Source organism: Eutrigla gurnardus (genome assembly GCF_963514095.1).
Source record: "Eutrigla gurnardus genome assembly, chromosome: 18".
NCBI classification, from domain to species: domain Eukaryota; kingdom Metazoa; phylum Chordata; class Actinopteri; order Perciformes; family Triglidae; genus Eutrigla; species Eutrigla gurnardus.
The window spans coordinates 16,806,092-16,827,512 of record NC_139929.1 but is presented as its reverse complement, the minus strand read 5'-3'; the positions used below and the strand labels follow the sequence as shown (position 1 = coordinate 16,827,512).

General features: G+C 39.8%; 1 protein-coding gene across 2 annotated transcripts; it reads right to left on the bottom strand.

Moving 5' to 3' along the window:
* Positions 1-961: 961 nt before the first annotated feature.
* On the bottom strand, positions 962-20,701 carry abcd3a (ATP-binding cassette, sub-family D (ALD), member 3a). 2 transcript variants are annotated; one of them, XM_084034104.1, is made up of 23 exons: positions 20,555-20,701; positions 15,669-15,705; positions 15,460-15,558; positions 14,485-14,573; positions 13,890-13,959; positions 10,670-10,767; positions 10,008-10,131; positions 9,313-9,369; positions 8,901-9,043; positions 8,745-8,814; positions 7,791-7,860; positions 6,568-6,665; positions 6,362-6,453; positions 4,913-5,004; positions 4,743-4,815; positions 4,583-4,646; positions 4,147-4,224; positions 3,992-4,057; positions 3,734-3,823; positions 3,534-3,653; positions 3,328-3,432; positions 2,635-2,691; positions 962-2,271 (listed from the first exon to the last, which is right to left on the bottom strand). In XM_084034104.1, exons 1-23 carry the CDS (start codon positions 20,662-20,664, stop codon positions 2,194-2,196), a joined length of 1,980 nt encoding a protein of 659 aa, XP_083890230.1. In that variant the 5' UTR covers positions 20,665-20,701; the 3' UTR covers positions 962-2,193. The 2 variants fall into 2 exon arrangements, with proteins under 2 accessions (XP_083890230.1, XP_083890229.1); XM_084034103.1 differs by lacking the exon at positions 13,890-13,959 and adding an exon at positions 12,777-12,846 and having other exon boundaries at positions 20,555-20,700.
* Between the last annotated feature and the right edge of the window lie 720 nt (positions 20,702-21,421).

Genomic DNA, 21,421 nt, shown 5'->3' with positions numbered 1-21,421 from the left:
ACTCCATTCTTAACACATTTGTTATCTCACACTCAAGAAAGAAACAAGAGATCACGGTTTTCCTTTCTCCTACGGCTTATTATTTGAGTTCAGAGTCAGATCATTACATCATTATTATCCATATAAAATCATGTGAGTAGCTGAAGCGGCTTCTTTACATTTTCACATTTACAAATTAAAGTTACAGTTTATCACAGTGACAGAAAACAGAGGTGTTGAGTAATGAGAGGGTTCTGCACATTCAGGTACGAGTGATAAACTGACGTCATCATCAGTGCACTTTCCATCCAGGGGCTGTTCCCACGACAACGCTTTCATTAGAATACGATTACCCACAAGTAGTTTTTACGTTCTGGCCATTCGTTTACATGACAACAGTGTTTTCGGGGGCTGCAAACGAAAACTTTTGAACTGTCCAGAATTCCAAAATCTTTCGAATACCCAACTTCGGTGTTGCCGTGTAAACAAGCAAAAACGTCTCCCATGGTAACCGTGTCACGGCTCCACTTCATACATGCGTATTAAGTTTGCAGTCAAAATGAATATTTTTGTTTGCATACTGCCATGATGTTCGTCACTGTGCTGTGAAAACAAAGTATTTATTGGCAGAATGGACATGTTTATTGGGGTTGACCGTATGCACCAGGTCCATCCATTACAAAGTTCCATCGCCATCTGCTGGCCTGGCATGCAAACTACAGTTTGATTTGTGGATCCGTGTACGCGGATCATTTTCAAAACAATGTCATCTAAACGTGGAATTTTTTTTGTAAGACCGCTGTCGTGCAAACATAGTCCCCAGAGATCATGTCAAATCAGGCAGTTTGATTAGTAATTTCAGGAAACATAAACAAGACATTTAAAAAGAAGTCCAATGAAGCGCATTGGGAAACATTGATTTGCTACACGTTATTCATTGTTGGAATTGAAAATATCTCGTTTTCTCTCGTTGTTCTAGCTCTCTAGCCATGTTTAATCATTAAAATGAAAATATAAATCATTTGACTTGCTTTTGTTTGATCTGGCATACTTCCATTAAAAAAAAGCCAGCACTTTAACAATTCACAAATTCTTATCAAATCTCCTGGTTGCAGACATTTCATTGAACTGAACTTATTTTGTTTCAAAATGTCACCATTTCAATGCAGGTGTGACCTGGCCTCAAGTCCACAGCAGCCAGGCAGTTCAACCTGACGTAGGATATCACACCGAGTCCTCCATCACAATCACACAGGACACATGGATGCATTGAGGAAATGAGTCATTGGAGGAATGTTTCCTGTGCTGCCACAAGTGATAGAAGTCTGCCTAGCAACAGGCTGTGTCCCTTCATAGGCACACAGGTTTAACTCAAAAACATGAAGAGAACACTTCAGGTGTGTTCACACCAAACACAAAGCACATTTAGTTACACGGGATCAGTTGTTTATTCACATCACTTGCACGAGACAAGAGGGTCTGATGTTCTAACAGAGCTTGCGATGTTCTACCAGAGCATGATGTTTCTTTTATCACAATTTGGCGTTGAGAAAAAGAGGCATGAAGGCATAAACAGAGCAAAAATGAAAGAGGAGGAAGAGAGTAGGCCTACATGACATTTAATCTCCATTAATCCTCAGATAATGATGCTGAAGATAATAGCTTGATACTTCCAGGTGACAGTTTCCTTGGAAATAACAGTCAAAAAGAAAAGAAATGCCCAAAGATATCCACACAAAAGGCCTGAAACTCTGCTATTAGCTTTAACTGTGGAGAGTCTGACTTTAACGGGAACCCTACAACATAAAGTCTAGGAAGCATCAAGTTGTCCAGAAATACTTGTGTATCATTGTGTGCAGTTTACTGAGGGACAAAGACCACTGTGGGAGCTGGTTCATCACTACAAGCTCACCTCCTTTACTCTTACTGTGAGGCATTATTGCACGTGCAAGGATGATTAAAACCGTTTATTTCCACCTTCCCTAAAACACGGTGATGTGTAAAACACAATTCTAGAAGCTGGCAATATAAATTAAACTTTTTTACAATTGCACTAAACAAATGAATGATTAGACAGGATTTAAGTGATGATTTAAATGACACAACAAAAAAGAAAACAAAAGATTAAAACATTTCTAGAACGTTCATCTCAAGTGCAAATAATTAGTGGACTGGTTTTTATCAGAGCAGTGCATTTGTGGCATCGGCAATGACTTATGAGCCAAACTCCACTGTTTCATCTGTGATGGGCTTGAACTCGTAGTTCCCTCTCCCGTCCATGTGGAGATAATACTTCATGACAGAATAAAACACACAATCAGGAGAAGCAGCAGAGTTCTAACAAAGTACAAACTAGGTGAAACTGAGATCTGTCTTACTTACACAAGTAACACAAATGGAAACATAATAAAATAGACTATACAGCTGAATAACATGCTAAGTCATCGTCCTTACAGAGTGTGTCGAGTACAAGCTCCCCGACATAAATAGTCATGGTCAGTATTTAATCACTAGCTCTGGACGTTGCTTAGTCATGTGGATGTGTTTTATTCAGGTGTCGCAAAATCAAAAAAGCTAAATCTGCTCAGTGTTTGTCCGACTGCAGTGGTATTTACAGTAGAAGTGAGAAGGACATGGATGAGAGTCGGTCCTTACCGTGTGATGCTTCCACAGAGACTTTCTATGGGACACTGTGAACAAGGTGATGCCCACCTGTGGATCAGGGGACACACAAATAGTATGAGACAGTTAAAAAAAACAACTAACAACATCGAAAGGATACGCGTCGCAGCAACTTGATTCGGCAACATTATCAATGTACACCTGGAGAACACTGGAAACACTGTGAGGGTCAGGATTTCTGACTCTTTCCTTAATATACGTCTCCTAGAGACGCTTGGCTACAAGATGAAAAGCATAAGGAGCAGGATCCCCCCCCCCCCCTAGCCAGCTATGAGAGGCTAGTCCTCCAAACTCTCCGTAACCAGAGGCACTGGAGACCGGCAAACAAAGACTCACAGCCCTGCCTACCCGCCTGAAGAGCAAGGAGAACAAACAGGATGTTCTCCATCCAAAGTGTTCTCCCAGTGGCAGTGTTAAAGCACGAGAACAGACCAACCCAGGACTCGGACTTAACAAGAAGAACATGTGGGAGAAGGAAGTAACACATAACATCAGCGCTCAGTGACGATCTGAGAGCAGACAACTCCGATCGGAGGACAACTCGCTCTTCCTCTGAGCCACTGCCGCCCCAGAGACATGGCTGACTACAGTAAGACTGTGTTGAAGTGTTTTTCTCAGCGGTAAGCCTCGTTTCTCAGAGATGTACTGTATGTTTGTATTACGTACCACCCTGCAGTGGCTGTAGATGAAATCCTCCACATCCACACTCACTGCACTGGTGCACTCATCCAGAATGGCAAACTGGGGCTTGTGGTAGAACAGTCTAGCCATCTACACAAAGAGAAACATACACTCATCATTTGCCAAGACCAGTCATCACTACATAGACAGTGAAATATACAGTCTCTGAAGAGGAGTTAGTGAGTGCTTACAGCCATCCTCTGCTTCTCTCCTCCACTGAGGACATCCATCCAGTCCTGGACTGAGTCCCAGCTGCCCTCCCGGTCCAGGATGTGACCCAGCTGAACGTTGTCCAGGTACTCTTTCAATATCTGGAACACAGATGAGAGGATGCATGTAATCAGAAACACACACACAGACAATGGGAGTGTGTGGGAGTGTCGTGTCCCACCTTATCAGAGATGCCTTTCCTCCTCTGTTCTTCATGGGTGTCGGGGTAAATGACCTGGTCCCTCAGAGAACCCAGAGTCATGTAGGGTCTCTGGACAAAAACAAAACAGGTCTGCATGAATTCCTGCATTTGAACATTGTGCTTGTTTACCTCTGAATACTCAGTGTAGTACACCACTCATTTTATTATTGTTTGATTGTGTAGTTTATAGTTGCGTCTAAAAGCTACAGCTGGAAAATCGATGGTGGTGATTTTTACCTGAGGAACATAGAAGAGCTTCCCTCTCTCCGGTTTTGTCAGGTTTCCTCCAAACAGAGGCCAGAGCTTTCAAAAGACATATAATTGCTTTATATGTTGAAGAAAAAAAACACGTGTACATTCATTTACAGATCAAATTATTCAAGGTTTCTCACCTCTCCGAGCACCCGGAACAAGGAGCTCTTTCCACAGCCGTTTGGTCCACACACAAGCACATTGGTACCTGATCTCACCTTCAGAGGGCAGACGAACGATGACATGTTGGAGTCAGTCGTCATTCAGTTTCAATTAAATTGTATTTATAGTGTCATATCTCAACAAATGTTATTTCAGAACACTTTACAAATCGAGCAGGACTAGAACACACTCCCGATTTTCAACTAATTTGTGCTCAGCTCTGCATAATCAGGGTTTTTCCAGGCTGCACTGTGCTGATTGCGACACAGCATTACCTCATAACTCTCTATGTAGGAAAAGCCCTGCTCATGATAAAAAAAAAACCCCATAATCAATATTTCAAAAAAGGAATTTCTTCATGCAAACCTAGGTAGCCTGTATGAATGAGATATGGTGATGAATGATTAGCTTTACCTCAAATGTGAGGTCTTTGATTAAAACGTCTCCATTGGGTGTGGCTAGCGGGGCATGGTCAAACCTGCAAAATAAAAATAAATGTTGCTTTAAAGCTGAGCGCTTGAAAGAAGAAAAGAATATGTCATGTATACTCAAGGTCAGAATACAAGAAACATACTTGATGATGTTGTCTCTGTTGATGATTTGACCACTTCCAGGCACCAGTATGAGTTTATCTGCAGCGTCTGAGTCTAAAGTGAATGCAATAAACCACAAGTCAGTGAAGGCTGAATGTACAGCAGTTATGTGACATGGGTACTAATTTCTGTGCTTAGGAGTCATGTGTACCCTTCTCCTGCTGGGACACCATGGTACGCTCATATTTGCCAGCATTCAGCTCCTTCAGGACTTTCATCAGTTCAGTGATACGAGATGTGAATCTGTGGACATGAAACTTAAATTCACACTAAAATCATGACAACAGAATCCCAGCTCCATCTCATTTCTTCCCGTCTTAGCTTTCAGCATGTTTCATTCTAATGGCAAATGTACAGGATGTAGCTAACCGACACTGCTGCTGCACTCTTTACAGGCCGGGTTTCTGTTTTCATGGAGGAGATTGTGTCTCTGAATTGTGAAACTCGTAAGTTGTAAATGTATTAATGGGTGTATTATCATTGCCACTTGGCCTTTACGATGATGTAATGTAATTTGTTACTGCCTTGGTTTTTACACACAACACAGAAAAACTGCTTTTTTGTGTGTTGCAGATACTTTTTGCATTTTGTCCCTCTTGCTCCCTGTGTTTAAATGCAACATTGCAAAATAGCTGTTCTCATTTACAGTTTCCCCCAGTTTTACACATTAACAAGTATGAAATGCGATTGTGATTCATGAATAATACTATAATGAGCTGTAGACAGCAGCTGTGCTGTGAGATAGGCCTACCTTTATTACACAATGTCTACCTCTTTCATTTCTATGGTGACAGTAGCACTGGAAATGTAGATCAACCTGAAGATCAACCTGAAGATCAATCTGAAGTACTGATTACGACACACTCGTTTTTTTAACTGCTCCTCAGCCAGACCTGAGGGGAACTAGCTGCCGAGCATCTGGTGGCCGTGCCTTGAAACAAAGAGTTTGGGTGCATGGTAGCAGGCAGCGGCAGGATCTGGGCTTGCAAACCCCTGGCATCGCACACCGGCTCTATGGACGTGGAGCGTTACCTCTAGTGCAGCAGTATCACCTAGATTTAGTTGGTCTGACCTCCACACATATCACTGGTTCTGGACCCAAACATTCAAAGCTTCTATTTAGGTTTGCTTTGCTTTGACCTTCTGTCTTCCTATTTTATAAAATAATCACACTTAGGTGGTTTAGTAAACGCAACTTGTGGTTCTGTGAGATCTGTGCTAGACTGCCCTGTTATTGCAGGTGTGTTCAGTGAACTGTTTGACTGCAGTGAACGTGGATCGAAGCAGAACATTTTGTTAGATAAAATGCTGTTTTAACACAAAAACAAACACACTTTACGATGGTGGGACAGGCTAGTAGTGGCTCAGAGGTAAAGCAGCTCTAAGTAATATTTACAACCAGTGTGAGTCCGCCCGTGTGCCGATGTCATGAGTGTTTGTTACATGTAGGGCATGCTGCCATGAAACCACGATGGGCAAAATATTTTTTTAATATTAATGTTATTATAATAATAATAATAGTATACATTTATTGGAAAATAAGTCAAATATCTTCTTGACATGGCAAAAGGGCGATTGTTTACTTTTCTGTATTACTCACCCTGAGAGGCGGGTCATCTCTCGGCCAGCCAGTACAATCCTGCCCAGGGCCTGGGACATTCTCAGAAGCATTCTCCCACTCTGGTAGTAGTCCTACAGGTCACACAGGTCCAATCACATTAGTTAAATATAAAAATAATGTTTTGCCAGTGATGGACATGATCTTACTGAGGTGGACTAGTGTGTGTGTGTGTGTGTTTCTCTAACCTCCAGCAGCTCAGAGTGTGTGCTGTGCAGGTGTCGAGGGTGTGACGCTGTCAGGAATGGCCGGCTAACCACCAAGTAACCTACTACAGTGGCCACGTCTGCACAGGAACAGCATGTCGACATGGAATAAACAGAGAAAAAAGACACAACAATCACAGTTTTTCAGTTGGCCTCATTCTATGAATTTGTTTTTTCACAAACTGCTACTGCTCGTATTAACACAAATACAAATGCCCTTTGCTATCTTGAAGCACAGTTGCTCCAGTTCTAGTGCTGGTTAGTGTTGTTACGCTACCCTGCCTAAATATCTGAACAACCATACCACAGCGCCAATCCAAAACGTAGGGAAAAGTAAGGGAATAATAATGACAGGACATGGAACTTAAAATATAAATGGTAAATGGCCTCATTTATATAGCGCTTTTCTCCAAAGCGCTTTACAGGAATGACTGACATTCACCCATCCACACACACATTCATACACTGACGGCGGAGTCAACCACGCAGGGCGACAGCCAGCTCGTCAGGAGCAATCGGGGTGAGGTGTCTTGCTCAGAGACACCAGGCACTTAGCTAGGAGGAGCCGGGGATCTAACCGGCAATCTTGCGGTTGCCAGCCAACCCGCTCTACCTCCTGAGCTAAACCCCCCCTAAAGCTAAGAAAAAAATGTTTTCCTATCAATTAAAAATGTTGAAATTTCTTAATTCAAAATTAACATAGCATGTAGTAATCTGATGTCCTGAGTTATTTCAATTTCTTTGATAACTTTAACCTTTTTTGTAAAACAGCGCCACAGTAACGGTTCAGGTGGAGAGTGGTACTGCAGCAGGGAGAGAGGCTTCCAGAACAAAAATACACTAAATGATGATAAATTCAGTGAGGAGTTGATGAGGCAAAGCTACAAAAAAACAGAAAGACACCACAGTAACTGTAGAAAGCTCTGTGTTGAATTGAAGTTGTGTTTGTGAAGAGAATGTCATTCTTCCATTTCTGTCCACTTCACCTTACTGAGAAACGGTAAAATAAAACTTCAACACTTCCACTTTGGTGGATTATGTGTTGGATGAATAACACGAGACCCTTGGACAGATTCAGAAAAGATGCTGAGTCTAATGGTATCAGAAAATTTGGTCGTAATTAGAGTTTGAGTTCGGGACTGGTGGAACTTAATTTGTTGACTCCATCCTTCTAGTTGAGAGATAAAAACAAGATTTCTACTTACACTTGGCAATTATACTGTCCACAAATCCCATGGAGAAGCGAAAGAAGATGAAGTTATGCAAGTGGTCCACCTGGAAGAGAAAATAAATATGTTCACATTCTGAAGTTTGGAAAACACACAATGTTAGTACAGAACTTTGGGATGTCTCTATACCCGTTTTCAAAGTTCAAAAGAACTGAGGCCTCTTGTAAGAAGCAGGTAACGTCAGGTTTAACCCTCAGTTTTCAGGGTTATGATGGTTATTCACATCTTACCAGTTACATCGCCAAATAAATTAAATAACAGATCAACTCATACAAAGCACCACCTATTGACCAATCAAGCTCAGATATAATTTTACACAAATACAAAGATGGTGAAGGCATAATCAGATTAAAAGTATAACAGTTTAAACTGTGAAAGGAGTCAAATCAATGACTATGAATGTAAATTGAGAGGCCTAGAATATTTCTGCCTCATCTTTCTACTATAATTACCTACATATGTGGATTAATAATTTTATGTGTTGTTTAGATGGATTCTCATGGTTACAATATTATAGCTTTATTCTTTCAGCTACAACCTCGGCAGGGTGAAATTAACTTGGGAGCAATAAAAAAATAAAGGGCTGTAATAATTTGAAACTTAATTCATAACACTGATATTTGAATTTGATAAAGATGTGGCTACACTAGTATTACGGATCAATTGTGCTTCCCTCAGCACATGATACAATTGAAAGCTCACTCTCTTTCTGGAACTGAAACCCAGAGTATCCCTCAGGGCTAACAATCTGAGAGTTTTAACAAAACCTGCTTTCTGGAATCTGCCTGGCACAACAAGACATGCTGAAAAGAAGTACAGAAATCACTCTTCAGCCCAACCACACCAACCAGATACTGGCTGTGGTCAGAGGTGACATCCATAAATGATTAATGCAGTCCCAGTGGGAAACAAGGCTTAACTATGACTCACCAGTTTCTTGAATGTGGTGTGAATGGTTTGTTTTTCCCTCGTGTTCCCATTGTAGAAGGCGATCTCCTCACTGCAGAAAGAGAAAACAACATGAATGTAGTGTGGTGGTAGACAGCTGTACAGTAACTGTGTTTGAGCAGTCGTTACTGCGTTTACCTGTTGGTAATGAGGCGAGAGTTGACATAGCGGTACTCTCCCTCGTACCGCTGCTCAGTGACAGTCATCTTGCCAATGGGCCTTCTCAGTCTGGTCAAGAACAGTCCTGAGATCAGTAGGTAGGCCATCATTATGGCCGGGCCCTAGGGGAGGGGGGTGGACAGAACAAAGTCACTTCCGCTTGAGCAACTGATGTGGTTTACACACAGCTTACAGTAATGATTTGATTTCTTTGGCATTCCCCTTTGCTTCACTAAAAACATTCATGAAAAACATTAGTTTTGCCTTTGAGCTCTTTTTACAACCTTATTTCAGGTAATTAAACACCTTTCATGTTCCACCTTATTCCTCAGAGGATGGATCGTTGTATTTCCATAGACTGAAGAGAGCATGCAGGAGATAAGCTGCTTACCTGAGCACCAATGGCACTTGTCAGCTTAAAGAGGTACAGAGCAATATCCAAAAGAGGCTGCAAGACACACATAGGACAGACAGATTTACAACTAATACTCCAAGCTTCCCTGAAAACTTCTGTTCAAACTCAGCTGGTATATATTGCTCATGATATCAGTTATGTGACACTTGTTCCAATCAGAGGAGCACTGTGAAAATAGCATTGATCCTGTACACAGCTCGACATCCCAAATCTGCTGTTTCCAAGGCAGCATGAGAAGTGGACATTCATGATCGTCATAATGATGTATGTGTTGGGTTGAACCACGGGATAATTTGGGTTTATTCTCGTCACTTGGCTTCATGCACCAGAGCGGAGGCGGGGCTTCCCTCCATGTAGACACCAACCAGGTTTCATCCATCATGGTTGAAACCTGGTTGCTGCTTTGTACATGTTGTGAAGTCTCAGATACATCAGGTAACCATTTCTGATTCAGCAACATAAGGACGATAATCATAGGTTTTAGACATAGCGTCATACTCATTTCTCGCTTGAGTGGAAATACATCAACATGTGTGAAGATGTGAATGGCAAATTTCATATTCGCCTCATTCATGCCTCACAACACATGGTTTACGTTTGGTGTACAAGCATTACACAGCACTCCACTCCATATTAACTCTAAATAATGCTGGGTCAACAACGTTGGGTACCTTGCTGAGGTTTGAGTAAAGGTCCACCACACTGTTGCAGAATTTCTCCACATCCTGTGTCAGCAGCTGGTCTGCATTGGCTATCCGGTTGTCCAGGTTTCCCATTTTGTAGTAGGTGAAACCTCTGAAGAGCAAGAACACAGGAAACATACAATAAACACATTGTCTACTTGTGACTTAACAGTGGGAGAACCACAGAATCACCAGGACTTTTCAAACGATCAAAAACATGGAGGGAAAGGCTTTTTTAAAAGAATGTCCCTCCCAAATGTTTGATGGTCGTACGTCACCAGGGTCATCAAAGTTCAGTGGTAAAAACTTAATAAGGTGCTGCTAAAGCACAATGAATGTGTACAAGTCTTAATACACCATTCAGTGTTTTCTCTACCTTTTTTTTTTCCTTGTTTTAATGGGCCGCTGCTGATACTGACACCAGCACTGCAGCAGCATCGGTATTGTACCGTTTTTAACGATCAAAATACTTTTCTAGTATACCATGCAACATTAATCAATATGGAATAACGTTAATGGTGAATGTCTGTCTAATTTAACGTTGCCATGTTAAATCTACCTCTCTCTCTCCGTCTTTCTCTTAACAACTTACATAAAAGATGACATTATCAGAAGATCTGGTATGATGAGAAAGCAGTGTTCGTACTTACTGCAGGTACTGGTCGTATAAGTGTTTTGTGAGCCTCTCACGGAAACGCAGCTTCAGCTCGTATAGTCCCAGCTTCAGGAAGTTGTTCACCAAGGCAATCTGGAATGACCCAGTCACACAAATAACACAAATGTATGCATCATCCAACAAGGGCCCTTTGCTTCAGTACAAGTGACAGTGAATCCTAAGAATATTCAAGCTGATTGGTTTGTTTTCAATTAGAAGCTTTGGATGAAGAAAACATGCAATAACAGAACATTTAGTATGTAATGTAAACTCACAATTTAAAGAATTATGCTGGAGATAATCATTGTTTTTCTTATTGTCAACAAACCAACAGTGAATATATCTACTAACAAGTATCGTGTGTGTGTGTGTGTGTGTGTGTGTGTGTGTGTGTGTGTGTCAGAGCTTGAAGTATCTTCTTTGTCTGTGCTAATGAGCCTCACTGTTAAGGAGATTCTTTTCATTCATGAATTTTATTATGACTCAGACTCCCACATGCATCGTCTAAACACTCTCTAGAGGACCAAATGTGGAATAATCCACCCCTGAAAATAGTCCCTTATTTTCTTCTGTTTGATTTATGAGATGTTTTTAAAGAGTAACTAAACCCCAGAGTCTCAGCTGAAGTGTCTCCTGCTTTGAAATTCAAAAGGTGCCTCTAGAAGGTGAAAAAATAAATAAATAAATAAACTATCAACATGCACCTGCAGGAGTAAGACACAGTCACATTGATCATCGTCTACAGACTGACTCCATAGTAAAATAGTAAAATTCAATGTCAATAGCTGGGTTTCAACCAGTATCAATCACTATGAATATTTATAACTCAACATGAAGAATTCAAATAATTTGCACTTAAATGTCTAGATTTGGGCCTGAATCAATCAACAACACTATTTATACAAACAGATAAATTGGTTTTCAGCTGAAATGAGTGGTTTGAGGGTTTAGCTACTCTTTAAGTTGAATAACGATTACTGGGTAAGGGAGTCATAAAGTATAGAGAATGAGACTAACACAACGTTGGTAATGGAATATTCTTGAGGTTTGTTGACAATTCAAAACATCTAGAATATACATAGCCTTATCATCTCATACTGAAGCAATGTATACAAGAGTACAGTGATAGACATGCTAGATCAAAATAATGAAGATGCTGAATGATGATGTTTTTTTTTAGGGCTGTCAAAATTAAAGAGTTAATGCAGGAAGATTCATTTGTGGAATTAACTCGTCAGCTGTGTGTCTGCTGCTAGACTCGGTGAGGGTTTCACCGGTGTACTACAGCTGTTACAACGTAACACATGCTGTGAATGCAGCAGTGCAGTGTCCATGATATTAGTTCCTGTCTTGTTGTCAGCCAGCTGATAGTTAAAGTGAAGAGAGTTAGCACCAAAGTTAGAAACAACTCTGGCTCAGGAACCCTTAAGGTGGGCTGACCTTTAAGGCTGACCAGCACTATTCTCCTTTAAGTGACAAGCTGCTTCTCTGAGACTCTTAACTTTTTGAGCTTTAAACAGTTACTTATTAATATTCTCTACTGCAAACTGCTCCGTTTGTATCAGGAAAACACAACGATGAATGTTAGAACTGTAATGGTATTATTAAGTACTCATATCAGTACTGAAATGTAAGTATTTGTACTAAAAAAGGGTGGTATCAGTACATCCCTATTTGTTGAGGTGTTGAAGTTCTGGTGCATATACGCCTTCAGTCATTATCTTTCTGTTCCCACAACAATATACAGAGAAAATGGGAATTTTGGGGGTATATTTACAAAATAGTAATTCACCCTGATGAATCCACAGCTACACTCTGATTAATCTGATTAACATTTTAATCATTTGACAACCCTAGTTTCTTTTTACATGCATGGAAGGATGCAATGAATATAATCCACCATCACCAAAAATGTAGTAATTAGAAGACAGAAATGTGAGTGTTTTTGATATCAGGTCTCCTCTGTACACTTTTCAGAAAACTATGTTCAGGAGTATGAACTACAGATGTGATACGATATAATATTCTGCATATATAGCAATTAAGATCACACTTAAGAGTGTGACAAAATTAAATAAAAAGTTAACAAAAAACACACTTACAAGTGGCATGAATTTGATAAAGCTGAACAAGAAGGTCTTGAAATCTTTTGTCGAGCGACCGATAATTGCACTGAAAAACCACAACATGCACAAAGATGAGCAAACATGGCGAGGAGAGTCAGTGTAAAAAACTGCGTTGGGCCAGCCTTTCCAAACAGCTACAAAACAGACGGTAACAGTGGAGCCCTGACTCAAATGAACTCAGGATACCATTCAATTTATGGATATCCATTTTCATTTTATTTATTAAAACAGGTTTTTTTTGGACGAATATTGGTCAGCTGTGGAGAAAAACACGTTAGCCTTCAAATCCTTTGATGGTAAGCCTTAAAGAAAGACTGTCAGATATGGCTTTATTATTCTCTTATCCAAAGATGACTTAAGCTTTATTCAAGCCTGTCCAATTAAATAGTGATATCATATTATATAAATATAGATTGAATATATACTGAATTAATTAATTCAACTTTCAAGCGGATAAGCCTACCATGTCAATTGTTTTTGTTCTGCAAGGAAATGCTTTGTAATGGACAGTTTTTCCCATTATTTAATAATTGTAAAATTTGACACAGGAACAAGATCATTCCTGATAAGGGTTTACTAACGTCAGCAGAACTTCACTTGCAGTGACAGAATTACACATTTCGGTAAACGCATAAATTGAATGGAATTCTACATGAAAATGTTTTCCAGTTGATGCAGGCTATGCCAACAGCATTCATTGTACCACCTGATGAAACACAGTGATCAGTGTAATGGCTCGGAAGGGGAATGTCAACCTCAGACGGCAACGGCGGGTTCACACCAGAAGCGGAAGCGGGGCAAAGCGCTACGATATTTGGAGCGGTCCGCAGCCAGCTCGCAATCTTTAGTGGTTCATTGTGTGTCTGGTCTATTTTTTCTGTGTTTCATTTCATTTTCCCCGATCCCCCCGCTATTGCTCATGCAGCAATTGACATAATGTGACACTTCACAGCGATTCTACGTCCAGTGTGAACCGGGCGTCAGTGATGAAAAAGCACCACTCTATTACAAAACAAGATGTTAAACCACAGAGTTAGTGTTTTAAAGTGTATTTTCTAGTTCTATGAGAAGCCTGTGTTGGACAGTTACCCCTGGTATCACTGAAATGTAGGAATAAAAGTGCTTCTTGAATAGACCGATGTCTCTGCTTATAATACCGCTGTGGAGAATCAAAACAAAGCCATCAGTTCCTGCAAAGCATCAAACAGCAATTCATGATGGAACACCCCAACCATTTACAATACAATCCTACGTAAGAAAAAGTGTTTCAGCTGCATTGATGCTACAACTTCAAACGTCAAAAGTCTGAACAAGGTATAAAGCTGATGTGTTTCTCTCCTGTTGGTTGGACTAATTCAATGGCCTCCTCATTGGTCTTCCTTAACTAGTTTGACGAACACAAAATGTTGCCACCAGAATCTCCACAATTGTATCACATTGCCGATCAGATTCAGAGTTGCTGACAGAGTGTTGCATCTTGTCTATGAAATATGACAGAGGTCACTGGATCTGTGGATTGTCCAGACTGCATTGTACAGTTCATAGTTCTGGCAGTCAGTTGTGGATGTATTTAATATCAAGGATTGATAAGGTCGTCATGGCTGCTACATGGTCACAAAATAAAAAAACAATATACATTTAGAACTGTACAATCATTATTTTCTCAGCACAACGCCAGTCTGACCTTTCTATCATGGTGCCGTTCTGGATCATCCATACGTCACAGTAGGTCCTGGCCACCAACATGGCACCGATAAGGATAAGGCAGCCAGTCTGTTTGTAAAGACAAGAACCACAGAGAGTAGTTAGGAGAGCCTGTAAACCACTGCAGATCATAAAATCATTTAAGTTGCTGACCTTGACTCTGCTCATATCAACTAAACTGATTGGATAAGACTGAATGGAACCAGCTATGTGGCTCTGACCTTGGCTTATGGAGCTGATGTATCTGTGTTAAAGGGCTCTGCTTTCTCTACAGCCAGTCACAATGATGTTTTCCTTCATTTACCATCACATTACAGCAGACGTTCACACAGTCCTCCTACGCTAGCCTTCTTTTAAAGGAATGATCCATTCTTTCAGTTTTTTTTACAATGTAATGATATAACACAAAGGTAATAAAACACAGGGTGTTTCTCCGGTTCTTTTAGTGCCAGTGACACAAATGATCCTGCGAATAAACACAAGGAAAGTAACATGAGGCGAAAAATTGGCTTCGCATTTGGTGTGAACACATCTTGAGGTAGGGCCCTATGAAATCCTTTTTAATTCTTTCCAGATTCCGTTTTTTTGTTGTTGTTTTTTTACGAAATTCTGTGTTTTCCATGAATTTTTTTTTAAATTCTGTGTTTTATCATTTAAGAGCATATTTTCAACACATTTCATCGATTTGCAGATTTTGACTTAGCCATAGAAAAGACACATTTTACAGTCGATTCCATTTTCATTGTCAAATTCTGCGATTCCGTCTGCGTTTTCAGCATCGTGGAAATCAGAGGGCCCTTCCTTAAGCTGTGAATGGAATGTAAAAAATGTTGAAACAACATACAACCTTTTCTACACTCCAGTCTGTCTGTGGTTTAATTTGCGGAGCCGTTTTAAACATGTGGATGACTGCTGGTAAGGACAACACTAACAAAAGAGTGAATCAAAGTCATACCTCCATGCAGAAAACCTGAGGTACCATGATCCCCAGAATCTGCATGATTCGGCGGAAGAAAACCTTGTCCACTGCTGCACGGTCTTTTCTGCCATCTTTCTGAATGAAGACACAGCAAAATTGGGCTGTGATACAACTACAGCTAATTTATGACACATTTATGAAAACTTCCTTGGCTTCCGATATATATGAAAATAAGACTGACATACCTCATTGTTCTGCACGAGATCTGAGTCTCCTTTCCTACTGCAAAGACAGAAAAACAATCAAATCAGATATTAGACAGTGGCCAACTATGTATGTATCTACGCATGGTAGGGATGCATCGATAGCGATACCACATCGGGTGTAGGGTCCAATAATGTACTGATGTACTGTAGAAACTACTACTACTGTGAAATGTCTTCCTAAACAAGCTCTCCACCATTACTCAAAAATCGTGGGCTCAACATGGAACTAATAAAGATAACAGTCACTAAAAAATGTCAAATGTCAGATATTAAAACAATTCACCCAATTCTCATTCTCATCCATTACATCTGTGTCTTGCTGTTAATGCATGGGTCACCCAAATAATTATTTCTGCATGAAATCGAAATGAAAATATGCGATACATTTTCTGTGATCTTGACCAAGACCAAGTGCTCCGATTATAATCTGAACGACTACCAGTCCATCCCACTTGTTATGGATCCAAACTGTGTTTGCTCTGAGACTAGAAAATTGATCACCTATGTCGTGTCATTATCTCGGATGGATGGATTTATTTACAGCAACAAGTAACTTTTTATTTTTACTTTGGTGGCCGTTAATATACAGTGCATCCGATAGTATTCATGCTTCACATTTTCCACATTTTTTTATGTTACAGCCTTATTCCAAAATGGATTAAATTAATTTACTACACACAATATCCCATTATGATGAAGTGAAAACGTTTTGTTTAAAATGTTTGCAAATGTGTTAAAAATAAAAACAATGGCAAATGTATAAGTATTCACAACATTTGCCATGTTGTCACAATACTAGAATTTAAAGTCGATACCGATACCCAGAAAATACTAATTTTCGATACCACGGGAAGAAAAAAGTGTACTTTTTTGTAATTAAAAAAAAACAGTAACATAACTGTAGAGTGGGGTATAATATACACACACACACACACACACATACAAACACATACACACAGAGTTTGGAACCACCAGGACTCTTCCTAGAACTGGCCGCCCGGCCAAACTGAGCGTGGAGAAGGGCCTTAGTCAGGGAGGTGACCAAGAACCCGATCCCCAAGCATTTCTCTGTGTGGAGAGGGGAGAACCTTCCAGAAGGACAACCATCTCTGCAGCGCTCCACCAATCAGGCCTGTATGGTAGTGACCAGACAGAAGCCACGACTCAGTAAAAGGCACCTGAGTTTGCCAAAAGGCACCTGACGCATTCAGACCATGGGAAACAAAATTCTCTGGTCTGATGAAACAAAGATTGAACTCTTTGGCCTGAATACCAAGCGTCATGTCTGGAGGAAACCAGGCACCGCTCATCACCTGGCCAAAACCATCCCTGCAGGGTAGAGGTGTAACGATTCATTCGATTAACTGATGAACCGATTGTCAGTCCTATCGATTCAACTAAATCGATCTGCTAAAATAAATAAATAAATAGAATGAATTGTTTTGGCTTCAACACTAATAGATATAAATGCATTTAATCGGATGAATCGTGATTCTTACTTATGATTAATGTTTTAATATGTTTAAGACACTCTCGCTCCTGCCAGCATGTAGCCTATTGAAAAATGTTCAAAATAACTGAGCATTACATTTTTGTAATCAGCATAAAATATTATGCAGGACTACATTTTTATAGAATAAATCATGTTAAATAAGTAATTCTGTGGTCTGTTTATTTTTTCACCTTTAAGAAGTCGCACTCTCATTATTGGATGTTTATTTCATGGATATAGAATTTTGGTTACAAGTTACAGAATCGAATCGAATCGTTAAAAAAAAAATCGTCCTTGAATCGAATCGCCAACTACTATATCGTTAATCGAATCGAAGTGAAGCCAAAGATTCACACCCCTACTACAGGGGCAGCATCATGCTGTGGGGATGTTTATCAGCAGCAGGATCTGGGAGACTAGTCAGGATCGTGGGAAAGATGAATGCAACAATTTACAGAGACATCCTTGATGGAAAACCTGCTCCCGAGCACTCTGGCCCTCAGACTGGGGCGAAGGTTCATCTTCCAACAGGACAACGACCCTAAGCACACAGCAAAGATAACAAAGGAGTGGCTACAGGACAACTCTGTTTATGACCTTGAGCGGTCCTGCAAAGAAGAAGGGGAGAAACTGCCCAAAAATAGGCGTGCCAAGCTCGTAGCATCATACTCCAGAAACTTGAGTCATTTCCAAAATTAACAACATAATTTGCTCCATCTACTCACCTGCATGTCACCTGTATTAATGAGCGGTATAGATAGATAGATAGTTTCACTACAGGTATTTTTCCTTCACTCGCTACAGTGGACGGAATAATTAAATAAGTGAATCAATACATCAGCCTACAAACACGGTTGTTTTCTCCCCATGGAGCAGGCATGAAAACGACTGTGGTTCAGTAAATGTAAAGTAAAGGTAAGTGCGCCGCTGAGAGACAACAGAGTCGGTGTCGATTGAATGACAGAAAGCACATGTGTTTGACGTTTATTTAGAGGTTGGATTTTGAGTTTTAAAATGGCCGCTACAAACAATCTGTGTTTGGGTTTAACGAGTGATCGCGTTGGTGACGCTTTCTGTTTTTCCAAAAATTCATTAACATGATAGCTCTGACAGCTTGAAGAAGTAGCAACGGGGGCGGGGCATAGTGACTGATCAGGACCAATGAGACAGGTTTAATATCCAAGTAACGCTGTCTGTCAGTGGAAAGGGGCAGTGAAGACCCACAAGCTTTACCAATAAGAGCAGTACAGTATAATAGTGGCGATACATCTTTCATATTTTGGCATTGAAAACAAGAGATGCACGGTAATAATTGACATTGCCACGTTTACACACGTGTGCCGCATGACAGCCTTATGTCATCACATAGCAGCACAGACAGTAACATCACAGACACACACACACCCCATGTCATTGGTGTGGAAAGTCTCAAGCACAGAAGAAAGCACTAAGCTCCCATGCATTCAAGCACGATTCAGTAAAATGTGTATTGTTGACAGGTAAATTATAATGCAACAATCCATCCATTATCAATCAACATTTATCCTGCTCAGGGCCGCGGGGGGGGGGGGGGGGGGGGGGGCTGGGGCTTAAGACTCTCACAGGACTGACATGTAGAGACTACCAAGACAACCAATCACACTCACATAACTATGGGCAATTTAGTTATCAATTAACCTGCATGCCTTTGAGCTGTGGGAGGGAACCCACACTAACACAGGGTGAACTCTCCACACAGAAGGAAGCTGAAACCCGGACCCGTCTTGGCGTGAGGGGACACTGTTCAGATGTAATCTTGTAAAATGTTGTTTTTTTGTGAGAGACTGTATTAGATATAGTTGTTTGAAAAATAAATATATATTAGTATTAATATAATAATATAGATATTAGCGAGGGAATTATCATGTGCTGAACTTCCCACCACTACCAACAAGCAAGGTATAATACATAAATATATATATTTTTTTTAAATCAAAGCAAGTATTTTAGGAAATATAAGTATTTCCTAAAAGTCTGAATTGTATGGTTTTCATGGGAGAAAGCCACCAGAATGTGATATAGCAATTCAAAATACTAAATAAGTTTAGTTATGTCAGATAATATTAATGTATTCAATTCAAGCTATAAAAATGTAGATTTAAAAAATAAATAAATAAATAAATGGACAATCTGTTGTTCGTCCTATTTTCTGTTTTGCACATTTATTATAGTTCTTTAATAAAATAAAAGTATTTTTCCATCTGATCACTCAATCAATGGAATTAAAAAATAATGGATAGCTATAGCCCTACTTTCTTATGAGTTATAAGCTTAGAAATGTCTTATAATATAACAATAAAGATGTTTATAATGCTATGCTAATCACTTATATAGACGTATTAACACACAATGTTAATAAGCATGTTATATGACTTATGAGAGCCTCATTACCTATTAACTAACACTTACAATCAGGGCATAAGGGCCTCGATATAAAGCATCACCAAGCTCATTTGCAGATCTCTGCCAGAGCAGAAGTGTAGTAAACACATAAGAAGACCTGAGCTATATGAAGCCTTGTTTCCATGTACACATTTACATTTTGTACATTATTATTTTGTCTTAACATTTACAGATTCATGTAAACGTTCAAATTTGCCATTTAACACATTCACCAATCTCAGTATGCATTTTGAATATATTTTACATCCTTAAAAATCGTATTACATACACAAGGATTGACATATGGCTGCAAAACTCTGTAAACAAATTTGCAAAAAGCTAAAATCATGCATAGTTTATACTCTCGAGATTAGATTAGATTAGATTTCAGAATTAAAGATTTTTCTAATGCACTCGCTAATATTAGAGATAGTGGACAGAAGCATATTTGTGTTTTCAATCGTGTATTATTAAAATTATTTCACAAGTTGTTTGTAACGATTCTGACCAACTGAGTGGTAACTTGTGGTATTTGTGACGAGTGTTTGCTCGAGAAACTCGAAGTGAGTTTGCGTGTCTAATCACTTGTTAGAACAATATCAGAGATGGGAAGAAAACGGCGGAGAGCTCGCGCTCACTCACATACATGATGAAACTTAGTTAGAAAGTTACATGTGTCAACCGGTCCTGAGTAATTAAACTGTCTGTTAAACTGGAGTTTTACTGGCATTTGGCCTGGTCGGATTGAGCAAATCGGCCAAAGTGCGCAGAATAAGGAGCTGCCTGTTCACAAACACAGAGGTGAATTCATGAGTGACCCGGCGACAGGTCGCTTTCCAACGGCTTTCAGAATAGGGAGCTAACAGCTGCTAGTTAGCATCGCGATATCCGTCACAAACTCTCCCGAAAGCCGCGTTATCTGCGTTTCAAGGCAATACTTCCGTCAACTTACCCTTCCCGTTTGGCCGTCCGTCTTCTGCGTTTCAGCAGGTATAAAACGAGCAAAACGCCTCCTGCTATGGAGGAGTTTTTAGCTGTCAAATATTTACTGATGGCCGCCATGTTTCTCCAACACCGACCAGAGTGGTTTGCTCGAGGTTGCTACAGTTCACAATCACAATGGCATTCTGGGAGTCTCGCGTCATTTCTTCTTCTCTTCTCTTCTTCATGGCAGCTCACATCTCCCCCTAGTGGACGATGTAACACTGGGCCTCTTTCACCAACACTTCAGAAGAAATCACTTCTTCTTAAAATTCACTAACGCAGTTTTCTCCAGTTTTCTGACATTAAACAATGTTTTCTTAATTGTTCTAAAAAGTCTAGTGACAGTCTAGAGACACTTACACACATCTGAGTGCTTGTGCAAAATGTATTATTTTATTTTATTTTATTACATAATTATATTATATTAGTATATTATTTTACAGTTGTATAGTACAGGATTTAAAAACAATAATACATACTTTTTATTATTTAGGATATTTAAGATTTTTTTAAGATTTTTTTTTTTCCAGAGGAAACTGCTTATATATATTTTTTTCCAGAGGAAACTGCTTATAGTGATCGTGGTTACAAACTGCAGAATGGATCAAAAACCTTTGGACGGAATCACACAAATGCTATTCAAATAAGCTGCATAATCTAGTCCACTCTCTTCATGACCACCTATGGAAAAATAAATTACTGTTTGCTCATGAGAAGTTTTCAGTTTTAGTATAAACACATCTATTTAGCCTCATTTTTATGATTCATCAATAGTTTGGCGGACGAAGTCCTCCATAGAGTGAGAGCTGTCTCATGTTACCATGCTCTGTCAGAG

What these genes read in the sequence shown, in the direction of transcription:
- abcd3a (XM_084034104.1), bottom strand. Translation starts at nt 20,664, where the DNA reads ATGGCGGCCATCAGTAAATATTTGACAGCTAAAAACTCCTCCATAGCA. An exon ending in ACATTTCAGTGATACCAGGG is followed by an intron (nt 10,768 to 13,889) that starts GTAACTGTCCAA and finishes GGGTCATTCCAG; the next exon opens with ATTGCCTTGGTGAACAACTT. An exon ending in GGACAGTATAATTGCCAAGT is followed by an intron (nt 6,666 to 7,790) that starts GTAAGTAGAAAT and finishes GTTCCTGTGCAG; the next exon opens with ACGTGGCCACTGTAGTAGGT.